The sequence below is a fragment of the Bombus huntii genome, unplaced genomic scaffold, assembly GCF_024542735.1.
Source record: "Bombus huntii isolate Logan2020A unplaced genomic scaffold, iyBomHunt1.1 ctg00000075.1, whole genome shotgun sequence".
Classification (NCBI taxonomy): Eukaryota; Metazoa; Arthropoda; class Insecta; order Hymenoptera; family Apidae; genus Bombus; species Bombus huntii.
This window is the reverse complement of record NW_026099333.1, coordinates 325,560-347,974: the sequence shown is the minus strand read 5'-3', so window position 1 is coordinate 347,974 and position 22,415 is coordinate 325,560. Positions and strand designations below refer to the sequence as shown.

At 40.1% G+C, this 22,415-nt stretch overlaps 1 protein-coding gene and 1 long non-coding RNA gene across 2 annotated transcripts; one reads left to right on the top strand and one right to left on the bottom strand.

Annotated features, from left to right (window-relative positions):
• Positions 1–653: 653 nt before the first annotated feature.
• Positions 654–18,782, bottom strand: LOC126876448 (serum factor response D-like). The gene is made up of 3 exons (XM_050639303.1): positions 17,825–18,782; positions 1,615–1,700; positions 654–760 (listed from the first exon to the last, which is right to left on the bottom strand). The coding sequence occupies exons 1-3, from the start codon at positions 18,772–18,774 to the stop codon at positions 654–656; spliced, it is 1,143 nt and encodes a 380-aa protein (XP_050495260.1). The 5' UTR covers positions 18,775–18,782.
• On the top strand, positions 18,779–20,602 carry LOC126876463 (uncharacterized). The gene is made up of 3 exons (XR_007694209.1): positions 18,779–18,873; positions 19,017–20,046; positions 20,148–20,602. It is a non-coding gene; the product is annotated as an uncharacterized LOC126876463 (long non-coding RNA).
• Positions 20,603–22,415: the final 1,813 nt, after the last annotated feature.

Sequence of the window (22,415 nt, the reverse complement as noted above, 5' to 3'; positions counted from 1 at the left end):
ATTTTGCGCCATTTGCGTACTTTTCAATTTCGCACGAACGTATAAAGATCAGCAATATAATTATAACGCTTCTTAAAAATGTGAAAAATCCTGGTTTCCTAAAAGCTTGCAATTGATTTCAGAAAAATTTTTATGAACTCTACCAGATAAATTATGGTAACTCTGAAAAACAAAATTTCACGATAAAATGATTTCCGGGTAAAATACACATAAAAGATGATTTAGACGTGTTTGAACGTGTTCGTTTTCTTTTTTAATAGCGATATGTTCTTACCATCTGCCACACGAAGACGTTATGGACCATTGCGCATTCACAAAACACGATGCCAAGGCCTATGAAAACCGACGTAACGACTGCCGGTGTGACACCAATTACCTCTCAGAGAAAAGACATCGACTCCCGACTGTCGGACGCCAACGCCGCGACGCATCTTAGTCCCCATCAGAGATAAGGCCCCAACCCCGACTTTCGGACTCCTTGGAATCCACACCAAACCCCCCAACATCCCCAAGCCAGGGTGTATATAAGCCGAGACTTCATCCAGCCCGGGGAGTTCTCGTTCTAGTTACTGTTCTTGTACAACACCCCTTTCTCTGTTCAACATTATTCTACTGTAAGTGCCAAAGTCATAATAAAGTTCGATAAAAGAGAATTAATAGTTGGGCTGCGACTCAGCTTTCTTTTCTCTCGCAACCCAAGTATCCATTTTACGTGACACCGGCGTCGAATGAAACTGGATGAATGTATACAATATCATACCTGAAAGCATTGTTAAAGGATCATTATAACACGTATGCCATAACAAGCGGGACAAAGAATCAGCGCAAATACATATTCTCAATACATATAATTCTCGAAGCGTAAACTATATACATATGCTTTTCATTGAAATTTTCAATACTAGTCGCAAATTATTTTTCAATTAATTTATTATTTAAGTCTTTATATATCAATTCTCGACGAATAAATTACTTAAATTATAGAGAATCTATCTTCAGACAATAGAGAATTCAATATTTTTGGTCGTTAAGTAATTTACAAATTTCTAAAACGATTACGTTCGAAGTTTTGGACAGTATTTGAAGTTTCTAACATGACATTAAAAAAAAAATAAATAAATTTTATGATATAATTAAAAAAACGTTGTAGTCTATCATAATTTCTATTCCGTCAAATTTATTAAAACGCAGTTTTCTTCTGAACAGAGTCAAAATGTCCGTCTTGAATCGAGTTCAACAGCTTAACGATCGATCGAGCGAATGATAGCTGTGTAAACTAGCATGACACAACGTAAACTTTAGATTAGATCTCGGTCCATCCACCAGCCGTATTCATGCATGACATGAATATTCTGTTTCAGCTCTTTATAAATTAATCTGTTAAAACTTCCCTAAAAGACGATCATTTTTATTTTTCTAAGAAAAATAATGACTATTCGGCGTTAAAATTAACTTTATTTCCATTGGATTTCTAAACTGATTTCATACACTCAGAGATAGTTCACAGTATCTTTTAGATTCATGCCTGAATTCAAGAAAAATTAAACATATAACTTATGTAATAGTATCTTTCAAAAGGTTAAAGTTGACAGAATTGAAGGAATTGGTTCTTACCAGTTAGAAAGACGGGAATGCTAATGAAAAACCCTCCGACAGCACATATCCGGCTGATGGATGATTTTTGCAGGTACTTGTTACTCCTGAAACAGACAAAATTTGAAGTGAAAGTCAGTTTCACGATTCTATGATAATTGAGCGAAATATAAATGTTAAGGAAATTCGAGGATTTGGGAATACAAATTATTGACTATATTTCCCACACAACAGTTATACATCTATATTACTCTCTGAAGAACGTCTTGCACGCACGCTGGTCGCCAACCGACTATCCTAGATTCTTCTAACATCTGGCAACAGTCTTTTGTCTCCACTAAGTCCTTGACGCCCTCTAACCCTTACACACACACTCTCGTGTACAGTGTAAATGTATCACTTCCCTAACAATAAAGGAACCAGTTTTTTGTTTAACAGCCAAGAATCTTTCAAAAATTCTACTGTAATTGATACTTCAAATATATTTAGTCAGACAAGGGATAATCATAATCGCAACGTTAATCTTAACTTTAATTCAAGGATCAAACAGTATCATTATACATATAAAAGTAAACATAAAGTCTATCCACATTATTGTTATTATTATTATTATATGTTATTCTATAATTGATTTTTATTTCTTTATTATCAATATTATTCTATTTTCTATAATGATTCAATTATAGATCTTATTTTTTGTCAATCATATTTCACTGAAAAGATCACTTTGAAAATAATCTAATAGTAAAAAATGAAAAATAATCTTTTTCTACCTTGTCTTCATTTTTTACAAACTCTGTCCACCGCCGTAAACCTATTAAATGCATGAAACGACTAAGCAAAGCTGCTTCACATAATTCCCCGCTCACGCAGTGTCAATTAGCTCACGATCGCAAACGATACTGCTAATTTCCAGCGACCACGAACGATTTCACCGTAATTGCCGGTGTGAAATTTACCAATACGTGCTCGAATTGGTCAATAATGGATAGAGCGCTCTTGCACACACTAATCTACCAACAAATAATATTGACTCAATTGAACAACAGCGCATAGATTAACGGACAAACCGCATGTTCCAAACAGATTTACAATCACGGCAGAAAATACATGCCGTTATAGATGTTTCCTGGTCAAGATTAATTTCCACGCGTTAAGAACATTGTAACCGGAATCTAGGAAGAACTAGCACTTCCTGGAATAATACTATTGTGTCCTCGATGAATGTCTCTCCGCAATGCCCTCGAGTGAGTTGTTTTTGTCTTCGGTCGTACGACGTCCGGGATGAGAATTCGGGGAACGGTTTTGCGCTGCTTTAATACTCGCACAACCATCCATCCATGGGACTGCATCTTTTTAGGAGGACCAGTGATTAATCTTTTCCCACTCATTTTCATCTCTAATTTCTCATGAGGCTAAGATTCCTGCATCTTTTACCATAATAATTTATTAATACTATTAATAAATTGAGACAATTTTATACGTCGTATTTTGCGTTATAAGATGACTTGTAATTTGTAAAATTTACCTGTAAAATTCCTTTGTTTGTTTTACCGAAGCAATAGTTGGCATTTCTATACGACAATAAGAATTTGTTAATACTAATAATTTGTACGGTTATCATGTTATCATTCTTCTAATGGATAGTATATTATTGAAACTTTTTTAATATTGAAACGCGATATTTTTTTGGAGAAGAAGTGCATAGTAGTAAAGAGTTGAATTCTACGGACGTAAAAAGTGGACATAACATTTTCTGTACATGGAGTCGCCTGGCCTAAACATTTTATGATTTCCGGGCAAAATACAGACGAATCCAGCGCTGATTTTAAAGTAGCTTCATCCAAATAAGCCACAATAAGAAATTCCCACGAAACAGTTGCGTTCATCCCCTTTCGAGGTCGCCGACCTCTTTGAATGCGTTTCAAGAGCGTCGTACCAATGAAACTTCGAGTTCTAAACTAATTTCTCAGCCTTTTCCGTTAAATTTAACCTTCCGCGTTAGTGTATTTCGGACGAGCTCCTATTTTACGCTTTCGTCGACTTCACCAACGTAACACGCAGCATCCGCAAGTAAAACTGTCTCTTAAATTTGATGTGACACCAATACACGACGAGAAGAATCACAATGCCATTTTTATTCCACTTCGTTAATTTTTCGTCGTAAGGTTTAGCTGTAAATAGGATTAAAAAAATTTAGATTAACGAGGAATTTAAAATTGATCTGTTAAATCAACAATTTCCATTAGTTGTCAATAGATTTTATAAGCCTCAGATTACTGAGAAATTATACACATTGCAAAATATTTACCATTGGTTACCCACGCTACACGTAAATTTGATCAATCTACCAATGCACTAACACTGCAATAAATTTCTATTGCAACATTCCACGCTCCTTTGCCGCACCTTAAACTCCTCGCTAGATTTATTCCACCTTAAAGTGTCACATAACTCCTACGACACCGATATCAAATCTTAAACTCCACCAAATTCCAGAGAAACTTGATTTCGTCGAAAGTAAGAGATTAAACTTAAAAAGCAATTTATTTCATCTTTAAACTATCCCAAACTTCTTAAATATAATTTATATATATAAAATATTATACACTTATTGTGTGCATTATATATTTCAAGAACTTTGCAATAAAAAATAAAACTTATTACATTTAAGATATGGTTATATCGCACAGGCTCGAATATGATAAAGAGGTTAAATAAATGTCTCGAATCTCCGCAACAAACTCACACAAACCACCTAAAACACGTATACACAATGTGCATTCACTACGAACTCGACTCCCATTCCCTGCCAAAATCACAGGCATGCAGAGTCAATTTCACTGCTCGAGCTAGTTGAATAGGGAAGAAGGTCGAGAGCTGGAGTTAAGGAGCATAGTTGGTAAAGAATCGCGTGCCGCCGCGCCATTAAGATCAAGCCCACGATCTCAACAATAAATATTAGACGGTTCTCTGACCTGCATTTCGCGTGCGACTCGGGACGATTCAAAAACGCGTAAATTTCCCATGAGTCGAATCAAACGTTCGCGATTTATCGCATTTAGGTTATATCGATATTGTCCACGAGTGGAGGCATTCAAACACAGATTGCTTTGTGTCACTCTATCGTAACTGCCCGTAATACATGATAATTTAATTTCGAATTCTTTCGAATATATGCACGTAACGAAAAATTTGTATTGGTTAGTCAATTGCAGACCAACCAGTTGTTAGCCAGTGAAAATAATGTAGATAATAATAGTGAAGAATTAGCTCGAGAAGAGTAAACAAACAAGGCGCCTTAATAAAAGGCACAATGTGGGTCCGCAAAGTGATGGGATTTCGGCGCATGCGCATTGTTTCGCATCAACTTACAATTAGACATGCACGAAAGCTTCATTTCTGCCGCATACATACTTGGATTCGCGTGCATGAAATTCACAAAGTAGGTTATTGCTTGAAAAACAGCTTTAATCGAGCGAAGCTTTTAACCAGACTGAAATCAAGTCTTGGTTTCTTTAGAAATTCAGATGGAATAAGAGAAACCTATTTTATCTGTGGATAAAGGTTAGGCTGCATCGGTTGGCTTATATGACTTTCCGGTGATTTTGAAGGGTAATACGGCGCCGGCGGTCGAGAAGGTAACTTCTCTATTGAACGAGATCTCATTGATCTCGTCTAAGCAGGAAGAGTCTGTCGGCCCTTTGATTTTATACGAGTCTTTCCATTCACGATCGTGCGAGCTGGCTACAGTCGACGACACGGACCCCCGACAAAACTGTCTGAGCCTATTCAAGGCGACGTCAAATAGTTTCACTCGGAGAGATGAATGGAGATAAGAATCACCGGAGCGTCTCTGCGCTTCGATGACAATGATATTTGGTAAATCCTCTTCTTGTTTCTCGTTTTGAAAGAAGGTTGTAAAGAAGAGTGCTACTAGATCGTCTAGGGAAATCACACGGTATATATTGCGTAATGCTATTGATTTATCAAAAATAACAAGAGGTTAAGGAGCTTTGGGAAGGTTGATTCAATTTTTTATAACCTGACATCTCTTTGAACAAATGTCTTAAGAAACGCTTGAATAAAATGTTAAAAAAAATAATAATCTTTTAATGAAATAATCATCTAAAATGAAATCTTTTCCTGTATTTTTAGGCAATAAGATTTACTATATCCTACGCCATAATAAGAATCAAGTTGCTATGAACTGGTATCTCGGAAATTGTAAGAATTCAGAAAATATAAGGAGGCCGGAAGAGGTAAATGAAATCCACAGAAACATTGACCCAACCTCAGCCCAGTTAGCCGACAAACTAAAATATCTCGCTGCCTTTTCTATATTTACGACCAGAACGTGGTCATTAATTGAGTCTAGCGACTGCACCGTAGACGAGTCACTGACCGATGTTGCTTTAATGGATATGCGGAAAATCACGTGTTCCAGGTTCCAGGGATGTAGTTGTTTTCATTTCCGGAGAATACGGTCGACTCGCGTGTGTATACCAATCTATCTGAGGATAGGTGTTCGTTAGAATTACTAACTATATTACTTTCAACCTTGTGATTAAAATTTTTAAACGTCACTTAATAGCAATTCAGTCGAGTAAGTACAAACTTTCAAATGTCCTAATTTTCAAATCTTTATATTTTTTAATCTCAAAGATATTTTATTATTTGCCGTAGATCAAGCTTCGTGTTACCGGTACTGTAACATTACAATCCTACGAGAAGCAGAAAATAGTGAAAAAATCTGACCTAATAGATAGTAGTCAATATTCCTTTGACGCGTCTTATGCGAACCGCAGTTAGAGGAAATGCAAATAAGCTCTTGCGAAACGGTTTGCCGCACGACAAGCCTACGAACAACGCCCAATGCAAGTTCGGTGGGAGTTACAGGAAGAGGGACGTCTAAAATCAACTAGGAATCCCTATTCAATCGTCCAATTTTCGATTCCGGCATTGAACTTCCCGAAGAAAATTAAATACAATTCCGACTCGAGATTTAATTTCAGTCTCGTAGCTAATGCAATCTAATCGCGTTTGCAAGGCTACGCTTCCGGTCAGAAGCCACGCGCTTCGATCGCGTACTTTCCGCATCGGAAGCGTACGCTTCGGTACTAACCGCGTCGATTTTCAAAGGAATCATTGGACACCGGAAGAAGAAGAAGGAGTAAGAATAAAAGCACGTAAACCGGCAGGAAGTCAATCGAGACAAAATCTATATCGTTGAAAGTCGAAAAAAGACCCGAATTTAGGCTACAGTACATATTCGAATTGAATATATTCAAGGTTTAGATTTTCTTCTCCTGAAAATTATAAACATAAATGAGTCGACAAGCGATCTTGAAAAGCGTCTGTTCCATCTAGATTATGTAAATTGCGTGAATTACCGTTAGCCATAATTCATAATATATCGAAAAAGCGCGCTTCTTCTCAACCACGCTTTCCCCTACCAGCACCGACATTATCGGCAGATCGATAAGTATCAAAATACCACAAAGATATTAATCTCATCTTTCTTCTAACCGCGAAAAAATGCCGCGCAAATGATAAAACAACAGATCAGCCAGAAACATCGAATTCTCCACGCTTCCTACTGCAAGAAGAAAAACAAAGTTATTTGTGTATGATGGAAACGTCTTTGGACGATGCTCTTGTCACAGACGAAATTCGAGCAGCTGTATATAACAAACCGAAATTCCGAACGCCTTATCGCGTGTGACCGCCCGGTCAGCATCCGTTCTCAGCCGCCTGAGTGGCATTCGATCACTCCAGCCGTTCTCCGAATTTTACACTAAGTATAAACAAAACCTTCTCCCACTCCAACGAATGGAAGAATATAAATTCTCCCTTCAAAATCATCCAGTCAGTCTAATAAAAAAATTCTTAACTAATCCAAATATCGAAAGTACATCATCGCGAACCGAAAAAATTGTATAAATTGACTAAAAAATAAAAAGAACTTTATCTCCTTGTCGGAAATTAACAAGTTCCTTACTTTTTACCTTAATTTTACACGACACTCTTAAGCGGTCGAGTGCGCGCGAGAATAGCATCGCGGATCGGCATTTCCACGGTGAGGATTGTAAAATGGTTACGCAGATGATGGATCATACGCATGGACCGTAGAGACTATCGTGAATGATGGATCAGACACACATACGCGTTCTTCGCTCTTCCGATATTCTTCGTAACAACTGCTGCGACCTCGTCATTGGAAACGATCTCGGGAAATTCAATCGAATAGCGAGGAAATTTATAGAAAGCTACAGCTGTGTTCGAGTATTATTCTAGAGAAAAGTGGTTAACTCTATGAGACTAACGATACAATACGTCTCAAGATAACTTTTAGGAAAATGATTGTACCTTTAAAATTCTTTCGACACTTTTCGGTATATTCTTGTCATTGATTCTGAAAGTATTTGATTAATTTGCTGGTTAATAGGAAGTTGGTTAAAACTGAAGTTAGTTAAAGAAATAAGTAAACACGAAACCCGTGGATACTCTAGACATATGATTCTACCTGCACGCGACAAAAATATTCATGATCTGAACAAGGAAAGAAGTGTTGTTAGATTCGCGTCATGCTGCAAATGAAAGATTTACAGCTCGAACCCAATTATCTGTTACATTACATTCTCGGGCACGTGTAGGCTGAACGTCATGATATATGAACACAAGTATAGAAAGAACAACATGGATATTTCGCGCGAAGAAAACGAAGCTTCACATATACAGTGTATAACCACTCGACAGTATTTGCTCACGAAAAATACGAGTTGTTAAAGTCTAACAAAAATTACGTATACAGTGGCAAAGAAGAAATCTGTTATGCCGTTTACTCTTATTTCTAATTGACAGAAAGTCGTCAACGAACAAAGAGCGCTTTTTCTTATTCTCTGTACCTTCGCGATGCAATCACAGAAATTCTCCAAAATGCTTCGTGTCGACTAAACAAAGAAAAAAAAATGGCAGCTGCTAAGAGCAAACTACCTCCGGAATTTTCTTCGTTTCTAAGTGAACCAGGAAGAAAGAAGGGAAGGGTTAATGACGCCGAAACTGAAGGGTGGCCACGGATCGTTTGAAAGGGGCCACGACAACCGTTACGATTCAGTCGCACCTGTTCCTCTTCCTAGGTTACCACGCCGAACCATTGCGCGCTTTTACGAGCGTTCCCGCGATAGTTTCCTGGCACTTGCTCGTCCTTTCAACGAAGGGTCGATCGGTTAATTTAAACTCTCGAAGGCTTTGTCCAGTCGGTAACATCGATAAGCTTAAGTCGAAATACGGATTTCTCGTAAATTCAGAATTTTATTGCCACCAGGATGTATATGGAGGCGACAGATGAAGAACACGATGTAAATTAGATTTCTTGCTTTTATAGAGAAGCAATTTTTAAATTGAACACCAGTCGTCGATCGGTTCTGTAGATCGTTTTTAATAACAAAATAAATTTGGTTAGTCCATAAAGGTTTGTTCGTGTGAATCTTCCCATAGATCATCCGTAACGTAAATACCGCTATAACCGGCTGCAGATACATTTTCCTTGAACATGTGGCGGCACTTGACAGTAAACTTCCCAACAGTTTACGTCGCTTGACGCACGACACAAAGACCCTATACCTGCGGACAAGATGATTGCCAGATGTCGATACATTCGTACCGAATATTTCCAGCTAGCCTAAGGACCGCTATAAATCTTAGGATTTATTTTAGCTAAGGTCCTCCAAAGAGACAAACAGTCTTTGTTTATCAGTCTCGAAGTCGACCACCTACCACGGGGACACACGAGAAATCTGCTATCTCTCACATACGACGCTGCCCGCTAGCAACACCCTCTCAAGGGCAGCTAGCATCCTTTTCCAACGACCAACACGAATTAGCCAATAAACATTAACGTACATTTCCCTCACTTTCCGAACCAAAGCTTTTCTCAACGAATCCGATGCCTTCGCATCCTTAGACACATCCCAACGAGTCTTCCTCCGCAGCAGCATCGCGACAAAAATGTCAGTCTATTACCGCGAGTTACCGCAGTATATCACGATCGTTATACTTACACGGTTCGAGCCGAATAATTATCTAAGCTCTCGACATCTCGTGCAATCATTGTCCGCACTCGCAGCGTATCTCGAATCGTAGCTATCCAAGCTCTATCTAATAACCGCGCATTCGCGAACCGAATACAATCGCGAATCCTGCATCAAGTGTACTCATTGACATTAGAGTGAATAAACATTTATCGTTCAAGAAATCTGAGTTTTCCTTCCGACCCTATCACGACATACCACCTCAAACAAATAAATCAAAATCGTAAAGTATGTTATAAATAAAATCTGACTTCACGAGGTGTTGATCCCTCATAAAAGAAGTCTTCTATATCTCGCAGATGATTCATAACATGATGTCTACTTTAACTTGTTCCTTATACCTCCTTGTCGAAAAAGTTAATAGTTTACAAATTCGAACATTACATATGTGACGGAAGAAAAGAGAGAGAGAGCGTTTCGTCCCGGGACTACCGGTGGACTCGTCAGTAAGGCTATGCCCGGTAGTCCCTGCCTTAGACGTAGAGCGAGTCTCGCTAGGTGCGGTATTTATATATCAATCGCTCGTATATTCGACCACTAGCGAGTTAGACAGACAGACTCGTTGTCGTCGTAGCCCTCTAGTGTTGGCGGTTGGTACCCGCGGCTCGACCTGTCGGCGTCCTATTGATACCGATCCGCCACACAGCCTCCCCCTAGCGCTATAGCGTGACCCCAAAGCTATATAGCGCGATACAAGTTAGAGGGAATGGCTCGTCGTCGATGATGGAAGGCTGATCGTCGTGGGGACGAGGTGGTTGTCTCTCTTTCTCTGACGTGCTGCTGGAGGTGATGCCCATGAACTATTGCAATGGCTACATCACTTCCTTGGCTTGGTCGTCGTCTCGTATCCGGTCACCTTGCTTGGCGTGTTCGTCGTCGGTGGTTGGCTCCTTTCCTGACTCCTTCTCCAGAGGTGCGTGTTCGTCGTCGGTGGTCACCAATGAGGCGGATGAAAAGAGAGAGAGAGTTGTGCGTTTCGTCCCGGGACTACCGGTGGACTTGTCAGTAAGGCTATGCTCGGTAGTCCCTGCCATAGACGTAGAGCGAGTCTCGCTAGGTGCGGTATTTATATCAATCGCTCGTATATTCGACCACTAGCGAGTTAGACAGACAGACTCGTTGTCGTCGTAGCCCTCTAGTGTTGGCGGTTGATACCCGCGGCTCGACCTGTCGGCGTCCTATTGATACCGATCCGCCACACATATCTATATAACATCGGCCATTATATTTGCCAAACCAAATTTGTTTTCTTGTAACATTCTGTGATTAATTAATGCTACAACAAACTTAATATAGAGTGTCACGTGCAAAATTTGCACGATAAATCAGATGACTACGATACAATCTTCAAATACGATCGTATCTTTCGTATACAAATTGATAGTTTCCACCTAACTGACAGATTTTTATACCCTTGGAAAAATAACGTCTTGACGAACAATTCACGCCAATCAACGCCAAGAATGAATCACGCAAATTCTACTGGAAGTCCTCTATTCACTTTTTCGATTTATCATCAGCTGCAAACATCAAAATTATCGGCTGGTGATTGGGAATTAATCGAAAAATAAATTACAAGCATTGAGACACGCGAGTGCCCGTTTCTTTCTCTATTTTTCTGTCTGCTTGTTGGAATATTAAGGCGCAGTCACGGCCCGCCAAATTTATTCCCGTTCCGTAGTGCCCTGTGTCGGTGAAAAAATTTGAAATGCCGGATTCGAAGGCGTGGAATGCCAACAGCCACGACAGAGAGCCCTCTTCTCTCTTTCTGGTGGAAAGACGAACGGGTGCACGCGTATGCTCGGACGCTCTGACGCACGAAGAACCGCCCGTGAACAGAAATCAGACACGCGTGTAACGTTAAACCGGGCCGTCGATGAAAAACGAACAAGACTTTCGCGACCGATGGGCGTTTTCAATGACAGATCGAATCGTTCAGTTTCACGGTTCGTTCGGGGTCACAGTAGCGTTCATCTTGGCATAAAAACGCGCTAGAGACGATTTCTCATACATTGGTTAAAGTTGATATGTGTTTCGGCGAATTGTCGTTTGGAAGAGCGATACACCTAAAGAAACGCACATATTCATAAGAATCTATGTTTCGTATTCTTTGTATCGATATCTTTATTTTTATTGGTCGTATCATGTTCGATGTGATAGTTGGTTTTTTAGCTAGTGAATTAACAAGATTTAATAAGAAATTTAGTACAAATGCTCCATGCGTCGTGTTTGACACGTCGTTGTTAAACTCTCATTTATAGGAAATTCAAAGCTGTATTTTCTCACCCAGCTTAAACCTTACGAACTCTTTTCACGCGTTTCACCCGTCATTGAACGAAACGATGTAAACGTTCATCCATCCACGTCATCCAATTAACCTGTTTCCCCAATAAGTCGAAATCCGCGATCGAAACGTGAGATCGCGAAGAAAAATGCGCGCCTACTTTAGGATCGCGCCATCTAACAACGAAAGAAGAAAACTTCGTGAGCCAGCAACTACTTTGTCCAAAAGTGGCTTTATTCGAAAAGTCTGCTGTTCAGCGTGTTCGCGCCAGCAGCACCAGAGATCCCTTATCACGGACCATTTAAGTAATGAGCCGGCACTTAGCAGCGCCGCTTGTCTTTCATTCTTCTCGTGTCTCTGTGATCGTCGTCGCCGTCGTTGGTGTCGTCGTTGGTGTCGTCGTTGGACCTGTGTCATACTTCGGCTTTTTTTCCTTTCATCCTCGCGTCTCAGACTCGGTAGCGTGGTACGGAAGGAGGGACGGGCACCGAGCTTCGAGTGACAATGAGAAAGCGAAGAGGAACGGCCGTCTACTACTGGGACCCACCATTAAAGTTTGTGCTTCTTTCGGAGCACGTCTGCACACCCCAGGGCTCCTTCTCCTTCGCTAACAATGCCACTTTGCAGACTTCGCAGTTATCTTCAGCCGGACGACCTTCGGCTAAGGCTTCCTAGCTGGCGTGCACCAGAGACACTGACCGAGAACCCTCTTGCTTTTGGTCTTTCGTTGCCAGTTGACTCATTCATAGGGAACACCATTGTCGGAGAATTAGTTTCAGAACGAAGGAGAATTGTTGGTGATCTTTAGTTAATTTAGAGCGGAAGGTTTCGTAATTTGTAATTTGTAGTTTACAACAGAAATTCCTATTGTTTATTAGGGAACTTATGCCGCAGTTCCTTACATTTGAGGGAGGTCTATGGTAGAAATTTTTATGGTAGAAAAATATCGTAGGAGTCAGCCTCCATTATTAATAATACGGATACAGCTGTGCATATTTTACTTTGTAATTTTAACACGAAAATATCCAGTGATCTTCGGAGTATTTGAAAACATTTTGGAAACAATTAATTTGTTAACTGCGGAGTTTATTTCCTTACATTTGGGGAAGGTCTATGGTAGAAATTTTTATGGTAGAAAAATATCGTAGGAGTCAGCCTCCATTATTAATAATACGGATACAGCTGTGCATCTTTTACTTTGTAATTTTAACACGAAAATATCCAATGATCTTCGGAGTATTTGAAAACATTTTGGAAACAATTAATTTGTTAACTGCGGAGTTTATTTCCTTACATTTGGGGGAGGTCTATGGTAGAAATTTTTATGGTAGAAAAATATCGTAGGAGTCAGCCTCCATTATTAATAATACGGATACAACTGTGCATCTTTTACTTTGTAATTTTAACACGAAAATATCCAGTGATCTTCGGAGTATTTGAAAACATTTTGGAAACAATTAATTTGTTAACTGCGGAGTTTATTTCCTTACATTTGGGGGAGGTCTATGGTAGAAATTTTTATGGTAGAAAAATATCGTAGGAGTCAGCCTCCATTATTAATAATACGGATACAACTGTGCATCTTTTACTTTGTAATTTTAACACGAAAATATCCAGTGATCTTCGGAGTATTTGAAAACATTTTGGAAACAATTAATTTGTTAACTGCGGAGTTTATTTCCTTACATATGGGGGAGAGGTCCATGGTAGAAATTTTTCAGGAGCGCGAGTAACCCGTAAAAATATCGTAGGATAATTAATTGTTAATAATACGGATACAGCTGTGTATATTTTACTTTGTTATTAATTTTAACACGAAAATATCCAACGATTTTCGGAGTATTTGAAAACATTTTGGAAACAATTAATTTTTAACTTTTTAAAGTTTAATTTCAAAAATGCCTCTATGGGGTGAGCAGGTAAAATCAAGCAATAACGAATAAACACGTCGAACGTAGTTAAGTGGTTAAGAGCACAAGAAGACAGTTCTTCGCATACCCGTCGACACTCGGACTATTCCTTCTAGCTAAACAGCTCTCTAGGAGAAAATCGAGCATTCCAATTCAGCAGAATCTTGAATTGTCTGGAAGCCCCGGAGGCAAAGCAGGGGAAACAACCGTTGAGCGAAAGGACGAGGAAAAGAGAGAAAGAAGGGAAACGAGAAGCGTCCGGTGACGTTGCAATTTTAATCGTCCTCCGGTTATCTCTTCTGGGCACACTGCGATAGTGTGACACAACCGGTAATATTAACTTAGCAGACAGCTGTAAAAGTTAGTCGTGGTGATAATGTAGCATAAAGAATGGCTGTGTCCTGTGTCATCGAACGATCGATAAGCCGCTAGTTATCAATGTCCAAGCTAGATCTATTGTTCAGAAAAGAAAACAAAGGATGGTCGACCACAGAAAACGGTACACTTTCTTCCCTAAAGGCCATTCTGCCAGATGTGGTTAATCGAAGCAGTAGCTCAGATGTAAACTGTCCTCTTCTCTTTACTCTTAGTTAACCAATAGTTGGGCGAATCACCAGAAATTTACAACAGGGGCCCCAATCGGTGACCTGGAAATTCTGGGGCCTGAATACCTGTCTAACGAACACCTGTCTACTTCGATCAGTGTTTGCGTTACCGTTGCTTACCACCAGCCAAAATAAATAATTACAAAGCATGATTTAACACTAACTCTACCAGGCCTGGTCAAAAGGCCGTGTTTCAACATTTAATTTAGAATTGTACAGTCATTGTTGTTTCTTCTCTTCTTCTAACTTTATGTAGATTCTTACGTTAACAAAAATTGAGAAATTGATTAGTCGGATAATATAAGAATTTACATAAAGTTGGAGGAAGAAAAGAAACAACGACGAACGCACAATTTCAAATTAAATTTTGAAACCGGTCATTTGACCGGGTTTAGCAAGGCTAGCGTTAAGATAATAAATTCGCACTCTTATAAACCGATTTATAGAATACTGCTCCCACTATAGTAAAATGAAATATACTATAAATAGACGAAGAATTTCATATGTTGCTTAAAAACGTTTCTCGCAAAGAACCAATCTTTAATCTAAATATATATATATCCAAACTCCGGAATATACTCTGCCCGTTCCCAAATCTCATTCTATGCTAATTTGATTATCTGAAATCGCAGTGCACGAGTTTCAAGATCGACAGCTAATTTCGTCCGTGTCCAATCTTCATTATTCTCTTCTTCTCTGTTATTTGTTCTCGAAACAAAAGTTACGATACGTCTCTGTAGTTGCATACATTACAATGTTAACGGCTCGTTCTCCAACATTTCGAACAGCTTGAACAAATCTCGTTCCAATGGCCTGCCAATCAAGCCTAGTTGTGGAATAACGCAACACGTACAATATCAGCCGCATCTTCGTAGTTTGGTACATTAAAATAGTCAGTGGAATATAGTGGCATAGATTTGACTGCGAAATCCTGGGACACTCTATATAAGGAAAGGACCCTATCAAGGGAAGAACAAGATTCGAGTAAAACCTGATCGAACAGTAATATTCGTTGGAAAAACTTGTTAGATGGTAATATTTGCAGGAAAACATCGTCGCACAATTACGGTCACAAGGGAGACATGGTCACACGGTAACATTCGCAAGAAACTTTAATATGCCAATCACGCACAACGTCTGGATGCTTTAAGAAACAATGATCTTTCTATCTGCCGAAGAGCACACGACATTTTCCCACGCGAATCAAACTCGCCACGCGATAAAAGACCGCCACTGGCCAAAAAACTGAGCGAAAGAAAAAGGACGGAATTAAAGAACCAAAGAGAAAACTCAAAACGGCGTGTCCGTTGAGGGTAATCACAGTGTTACGACCGTTCGCGGAGAGACGCGGTCGCGAGGAAAACGCGTCAGCGAGAGGCGTAAATTCTCGCTACGATTCGGTGAATCGACGCCGCGAAGTAGTCGTTCCCCTGTTTCGGTTAAGATAACAGAGGTGGTTAAATGAATATGACACAGCAGAGTAAGTTATATTTCACCGTTTATTCCAACAACTTATAACGAAGACAGTTACGCTGGTGCGTATGTACGAGATGAGTGAGTGACTGATCTACGGGTGTGTATACCCGGTTGAAGGATGTTGACCGTTCGAAGGATGTAAAATCAGTACTGTCTTGGGAGACGATGCTGTCTCGGAGGAAAGCTAAGGATGGGTGTGTCTAGCGCACGGGACCATCGGATTTGTTGGTGACGATTTTAGTTAGGAGAGTGAGGGAATAGGCTTCGTTGTTAATTGGTCACACGAAGGGTCTTAACCGCCCTCGAAAGAAAGTGGTTAGTGGGAGGAAAGTTGCAGCGTACGTGAGAAAAACTAACTTTCCCTTGTCACGCCGTGGTAGACAATAGTCTTTGGAAATTCTTCGGAAACAGACGTTTGTTTGGTTTGAAGGACCTTTACTAGGAAATCTATGAGATTTATGGAAGGTACTTGAGACTGTTGAGGGTACGCAGTGAGTATCCGAAGACATCTGGTTGCCATCTTGCCCGCGGTGTGTGGCCTCGGCTAGGTAGAGTGTTACGCGACGTAACACACAGTGATTTGGCCGACGATTTCGGCCAATCTGCATAACTTAACGCGCGTTTCCATTCGCTAGTAATTAGAGTCGGCGATGCTTACTTTGTCTCGGTCGGCAACGAAAAAGATAAAAAAGAAATCCGATTGACCAACGATAAGGGAACTTCCGAGCAGAAACCACAGATCCCATCTCGAGGAGTATGTATCGTCTTTAACGAGCCTTATTTTCGCTTTCGAGTTGCGTGTCACGGGAGGCGAGCATATCTATATTCCCTTTGTAACTTGATCTGCACTGCACTGTGTGTATTCGATAATATTTTTCGCGAACGTGCGTGCTGAATTTGCTGGGAGAATTATTAGGTAAAACGGAGAATATTGCAATTTCTACACAAAGGGCGTGTCACGATCTTTCAGCTTGGTCACAAATTAATATAGCGTAGTCTATATAAAAAAAAATCTTACTAATAAAATTATTATACGATTTCCTGCGTGCACGACGCTCGAGGAATAAACGAAAGTGTAATTTTCATTTTCAAGGTTCGCGTCATGAAACATACGCATTTACGGATACATCTCACTACACAGTATCGTATTGTGATTGCAGACACGTGTTTGATCAGTAAAAACGGGACACGCGGTCGGTGAACGCTTGCACGTCAAGTACAGGATGTGAATTTTTGCGTTTCGTCCTCCAGGCCGCGTGAGAAGAAACACTAGACAGGCCTCTGATATATCGCACGGGATACGGGACACTGCGTTTGTTCCAGACGCACACAGATAGGCCACGCATGGACGAATGAGAACTTATATTCCGGCACAAGGATAATGATTGAGGATAGCGTCGCCAGATTATAGAAATTAATGGTAATCATCGTTCGACCGCGAATCCCGCGAATTCCCAACTACCAGGAAAATGCTTATTTTTCTTTTCTTTATCAATACCTAAGTAAGTTTGAAAAGTTACATGTACAACAGCAACAATGTAAATATGGATGCTGTTGACATTTAGGAGGGAAAATGTGGATGACTATGAGAGTCCTCTTTCCATCATATGTATAGTTCGGATTAAAGGATATTTGTATCTCAACGTTTATTTGCACTTTTAGAAGTTTCTCTTTGTGTATTTTGTTTGACTTCCGAATTTTCAAAGATAACAGTATCTTAAGGATACAAACTTTAAACGTATATATTTTTCACACCTTGTTCGACCTTCGGGTTGAGTAAAGTACGGATTATGTACAAAGGTATTTAAAGCGTTATGAATCACAGATTTACCCAGCGTGGTATAAAACGAAAACTCTACTCACCAATGTCCTTGATACGAAGTCTTGACGAGTTTCACAGTGAAGAGGAACTGTATAGCGCACATGAGGAGACAGCAGAGGTTTAGGGAGAGGGCGAGTGCGCACAGCGCTAACGTCACCTCGTAGACAATCGTATACTCTTTCGGGCTGATCAGGCTACTCGGCGTCACCGTTAACGGTGAGATCTTCAGCAAGAAGATCAACGAGAGTAGCGCCAGTAACAACGACACTAGACACAATAAACCCAAACTGGTCAACGTCTCTTTCGCGCTAACCTCGTGGTCCTTGTGATTCCTTGACAGGGACGACGACCAGGAAGCGTTCAAGGAGTACGCCGTGGAACCGGGACCGGTTAACTGTCCCCCGGTAGTCGTACCCTGAAGAGCAGGTGCAGGCGAAGGTGTCGCCTGACTGGGTAATCTGGACAGTCTCGAGATATCAAAGCCTCCATTCGCTTTAGGTCTGCTGTCCTGGTGCAGCGGCGCCGGGGATATCACCCCCAATGTAGTCGACAGATTATTATTATTGTTATTGTTATTCCCACCGGCAACAGGACTGACGCTGTTCACAGAATGCTTCGACGTGGACAACGTGGACAGATTAAGAGCGTGCGAGTGATTCAATCGTTGAGAAAGATTGTTCACGCTCAACTGAGAATGATTCAAAGGGTGTCTGTGAGTGGAAGATGGCGTGGTGGCAGCCTGATGCACGTTGGCTCTTTGATGGACCACCGAGTCGTAAACGTCGATTCCCCATCCTTGGCTTCCCCCTGTCGTTCCACGAACGTTGCTGTTTTGGTTGTAATGATGGTGTTGCTGTTGATCCTGTTGGTGACCAGAATGATGGTGGTGGTGGTGGCCGCTGTGCAACGAGCCCGAGCTCGCCTGGTAGTCATTGTGCTGGTGCCTGGAGCCCGCTGACGACGGTTGCCCCGTCAGGATATGCTTCAGCATTACTCGACGCTGGAATGCCTGAGGAAGACTGCGCTTCTTCCTGCTCCTCTACATGGCGCTACGCGGGACTCGCTTCTGAGCACGTCTTTCTCGTTGGAGGTTTCTTCTTTCTTTTCTTTCCCAGTAGAATTTTTACACAATTCTTTCTCTCTTTTATCATTAAATTACCTTTAATTCTTAACGATCTTTAATCTTTGTCTCTTCTTTCCTATATATATATTTTTGTTTACTTTTCTCCGTAGCGAATTTTGTCTTTCTGACGCGGGATTAGGTTCCTGGACTTAGGGAGTTGCTACACGCCAGCTCCACCATGGCGACGGCATTCACTAGGCAGCCTACATAGCCACCTTTCAGCTCACGCTTCGGGATACTTTTTTCGCTGAGATTCTCCGCGATAAGGCATGAAAGCAGAGACCACCGTCTGCGGAGGCATGATTATTCTATTGTTCCTTTTAACGAGTAATCGTTTTACTCGAGTCCTCTTACTAAACCGTAAGTACAAAAGACTATTATACTTAGATAGGTACTTGGTCTCAAGAACCAACTTATTTTGGTCTTTCGATTAAGTTCTTAATTAAATGCTCAATTAGATATTCATAAATATATCTTCATAATATTTCCCTCATCTATTTCTTTGACATTCTAGCAACCTCGTTAAGACGTCCGCCACTTCAACTTCTATCTACAAGTGGCAAAAACTGAAGCTGACCTTCTTCATGGAGAAACATGCCGGAAATGGCATCCGCACGTGTAAATAATTATACTCAGTGTCCAGGTAGTTTTTTCGATCATCCGATAGAAGTCGTTTCTGTTTTTCAGAGTTCGTTCACGCCTCCAGAATGTAAAAATATCCAAGGAAGTACCATTAGGAAGCAATGAAATTCAGAGCTTCTGTGGTTATTCCTTTTTCTGATTGTTTCTTTTCTTTGCCCAAAATGGATGATTTCTATATCAAATTGTTTATTTGTATTTTTTTTTAATATTCCTTGAGATTTTCAATCAACTCGATTTCGAATTTTTTTACCACCCGATCTTCTGGTTGACGTCGTTAAGAAAGAGGAACGAGTGCACAGGAAGCATGGTCGGCGTGAGCATGATTAGATCCGGTCTGCCCGATGACCTTGCCAGTGATAATAGCGGTTCGTTAAGGTGGTTGCAGTCTTGGTTTGCTTCTGTTTCGATTTCCAGCGAACTCGTCAGCCGGCATGGCTTCCGAGATGCTCCCCCTGAAACAAGTCGAAGGGAAATAATTAATGGACTCTCTGTTCGATTGTACGTGGATGACAAGCTGACCGTAAAAAGAAATATACAAATACGATTAGAAAATATAATCCGAACCCCTTTCGGTTTGATCTGAAGGTTTCTTTTTCTAGATGGAACCAAAGATTCTTATCTGGTTTATGGTGAGCTAAGGAACTCTTTGAAAACAGCATTTATAACTTTCGAAAAAGAGACAGGTATTTCTTGCGCGAACAATTGAATAATTAATTCGTTCTCTAAATATCCTTATCTGTTGTTCCTAAAATACATAATGATTGGAAGCTTCTTACGGGAAGCGCAATCAGCCGCTGATATCATTGAAGTCGAAACGCCATTAAAACCATATTACGATTCGCATGCGACATGCTCCATTCATGAAAACACAAAAGCAATAAACAAGTACAAATCAACGAAATAAATCCTCCGAGAACGAGACGTTACAGGAATTATACCATTGCGAGGATACAAAAGACTTGCTCATGAGCTACTTCCTTCAAGTAGTCGAGCGGTGTATTTTCCGGTCGTTAACTTCCATATAATGGGATATTAAAGAGTACGGATACAACGCTGCTATTTTTCAACTATTCATTATCAAATTACGCAGCGGGAATCGTTGCAACGACAAAACTGTAACGACTCGTACCTGCGTATCTTCCATTTAGCTGCGGTAAACGCTGACTTGTCTGCGTTTTTTTTTCACTTCCTCGTTACGGAAACCAGGAAAAGTGATTCACAATACAGTTTCTAACTGTACTTCTCGCGATTCTTTCTTAGAAACAAGCAATTGCTTCTTTTCAATTTCCTAAATCTATAATAAAACAGTCCATTCCTTGAATAGAAATTAACTTTAAAACTTTAGGCACATACATTGTACGTATCGTATGTATGTATTTTGATTTGAAAAGAAACGCGGCAAACGCCTTTGAAAAGACGTTAGGTTTTCAACGCCTTAACTAACTTAATTCCAGCGAGTTGTAAATCTGCTGCATCTCCAACATCTGAATATCAATCTTTTACAATGACTTGTTCTCCAATTTATTAAAATTACATCTCTCCCGTTGCACCGACCTTCTTTAAAGGTTCCCGCGGCAGGTTGAACTCGCATCACGTATCTTCCCTCTTCCTTCCACCCCCTGTTCCCTTTCTCTTTCTATCGGACGGGAAGAGCGGGAACGCTTAAAACGCGCGAATCACGCGAGCGCCTCACGATTTGCGAAACATCACGTGAAAATCACCGATCCGATCTCCGTGCGCGCGGTGCACCGTGGGGGTAACGATTAAATCGACAGGATATACTTTATTGGCTATTCCGTTATTACAGGCTGTAGTTGGCGGGGAAATAGTCACTATGGATCGATGAACTCCATTGTAACAACGCACCTTCGAATTGCATCGGAAACGCTTCTGTATTGCGTCCACCGTATAACCTATCATCGTGTGTTTAGGGTAAATCAGTGGATCGGAAGTTACGTTTCTATGTTTCTCGCCTGTCAGTATAACACTGTGCAAGAGATACAGCAAGATCCTAAAATCATTCGAGTACAAGTAGCGTAAAATGGTCGTTTAAATTTCAATAAATTAACTATTCATACGTTAATTGTACGCGGTCAGGATTAAGGGGTACGGCGATGGAGAAGATTTTGTTAGCTAGATGTTGAGTAAATAATCGAAGATGATAATTTTATAAATGTTTCGTATTTATGATGATGGAAAAGATTTAATTTGAGTTACGTTACGTTTGAATAAGATAGACTTTTCCAAGAGTGGAGGATTTGTAGAGATAGTGGACGTAATAGTAGTATGATTTAATACTTGATGTGTCTTTTTTTTCTTTGACATATAGGTCACTGTGGGGAGTAATATTGATCTAGATATAACTATCTTTTCTGAGAAGTACGTATATGCTTATGGGAACTATGTTTGGTTAATCAATAGAGCCATTCTTTTGAGAAATTGAATCTAGAAGAATTCGACGATACTTTGCCTTGTTTCAATAGTACATCATTTTAAAGAAACGCCTGCGATTATAGTATATAATTGCACATAGGTATATGCAAAATTGCATTTTCAAATAATTAAATAAAAAATATAGGAATGTATCAATGGGAAGAATATTTGTTAAAGATCTTTCCTTTCTAATCAAATTCGTCCAACAACCCCATTCTCGTCAAACATAAAATGAACGGTGCCTTTCTCAAAGAAACAAGAAGAAAATTGCTGTCGTTCTAAAGTTCTTCTCCATTGCTAAATTACCGTTCGTGTTTCTAGTTACACTCCAATTATTCGATTGTAAGAAGCAAGCAATCCCTCCATCCAAGGGCTAGATATAGTTTCTCGAGTAGTTCTCTTCAATACCGTTATATCGATGAACTCTTTTTGAA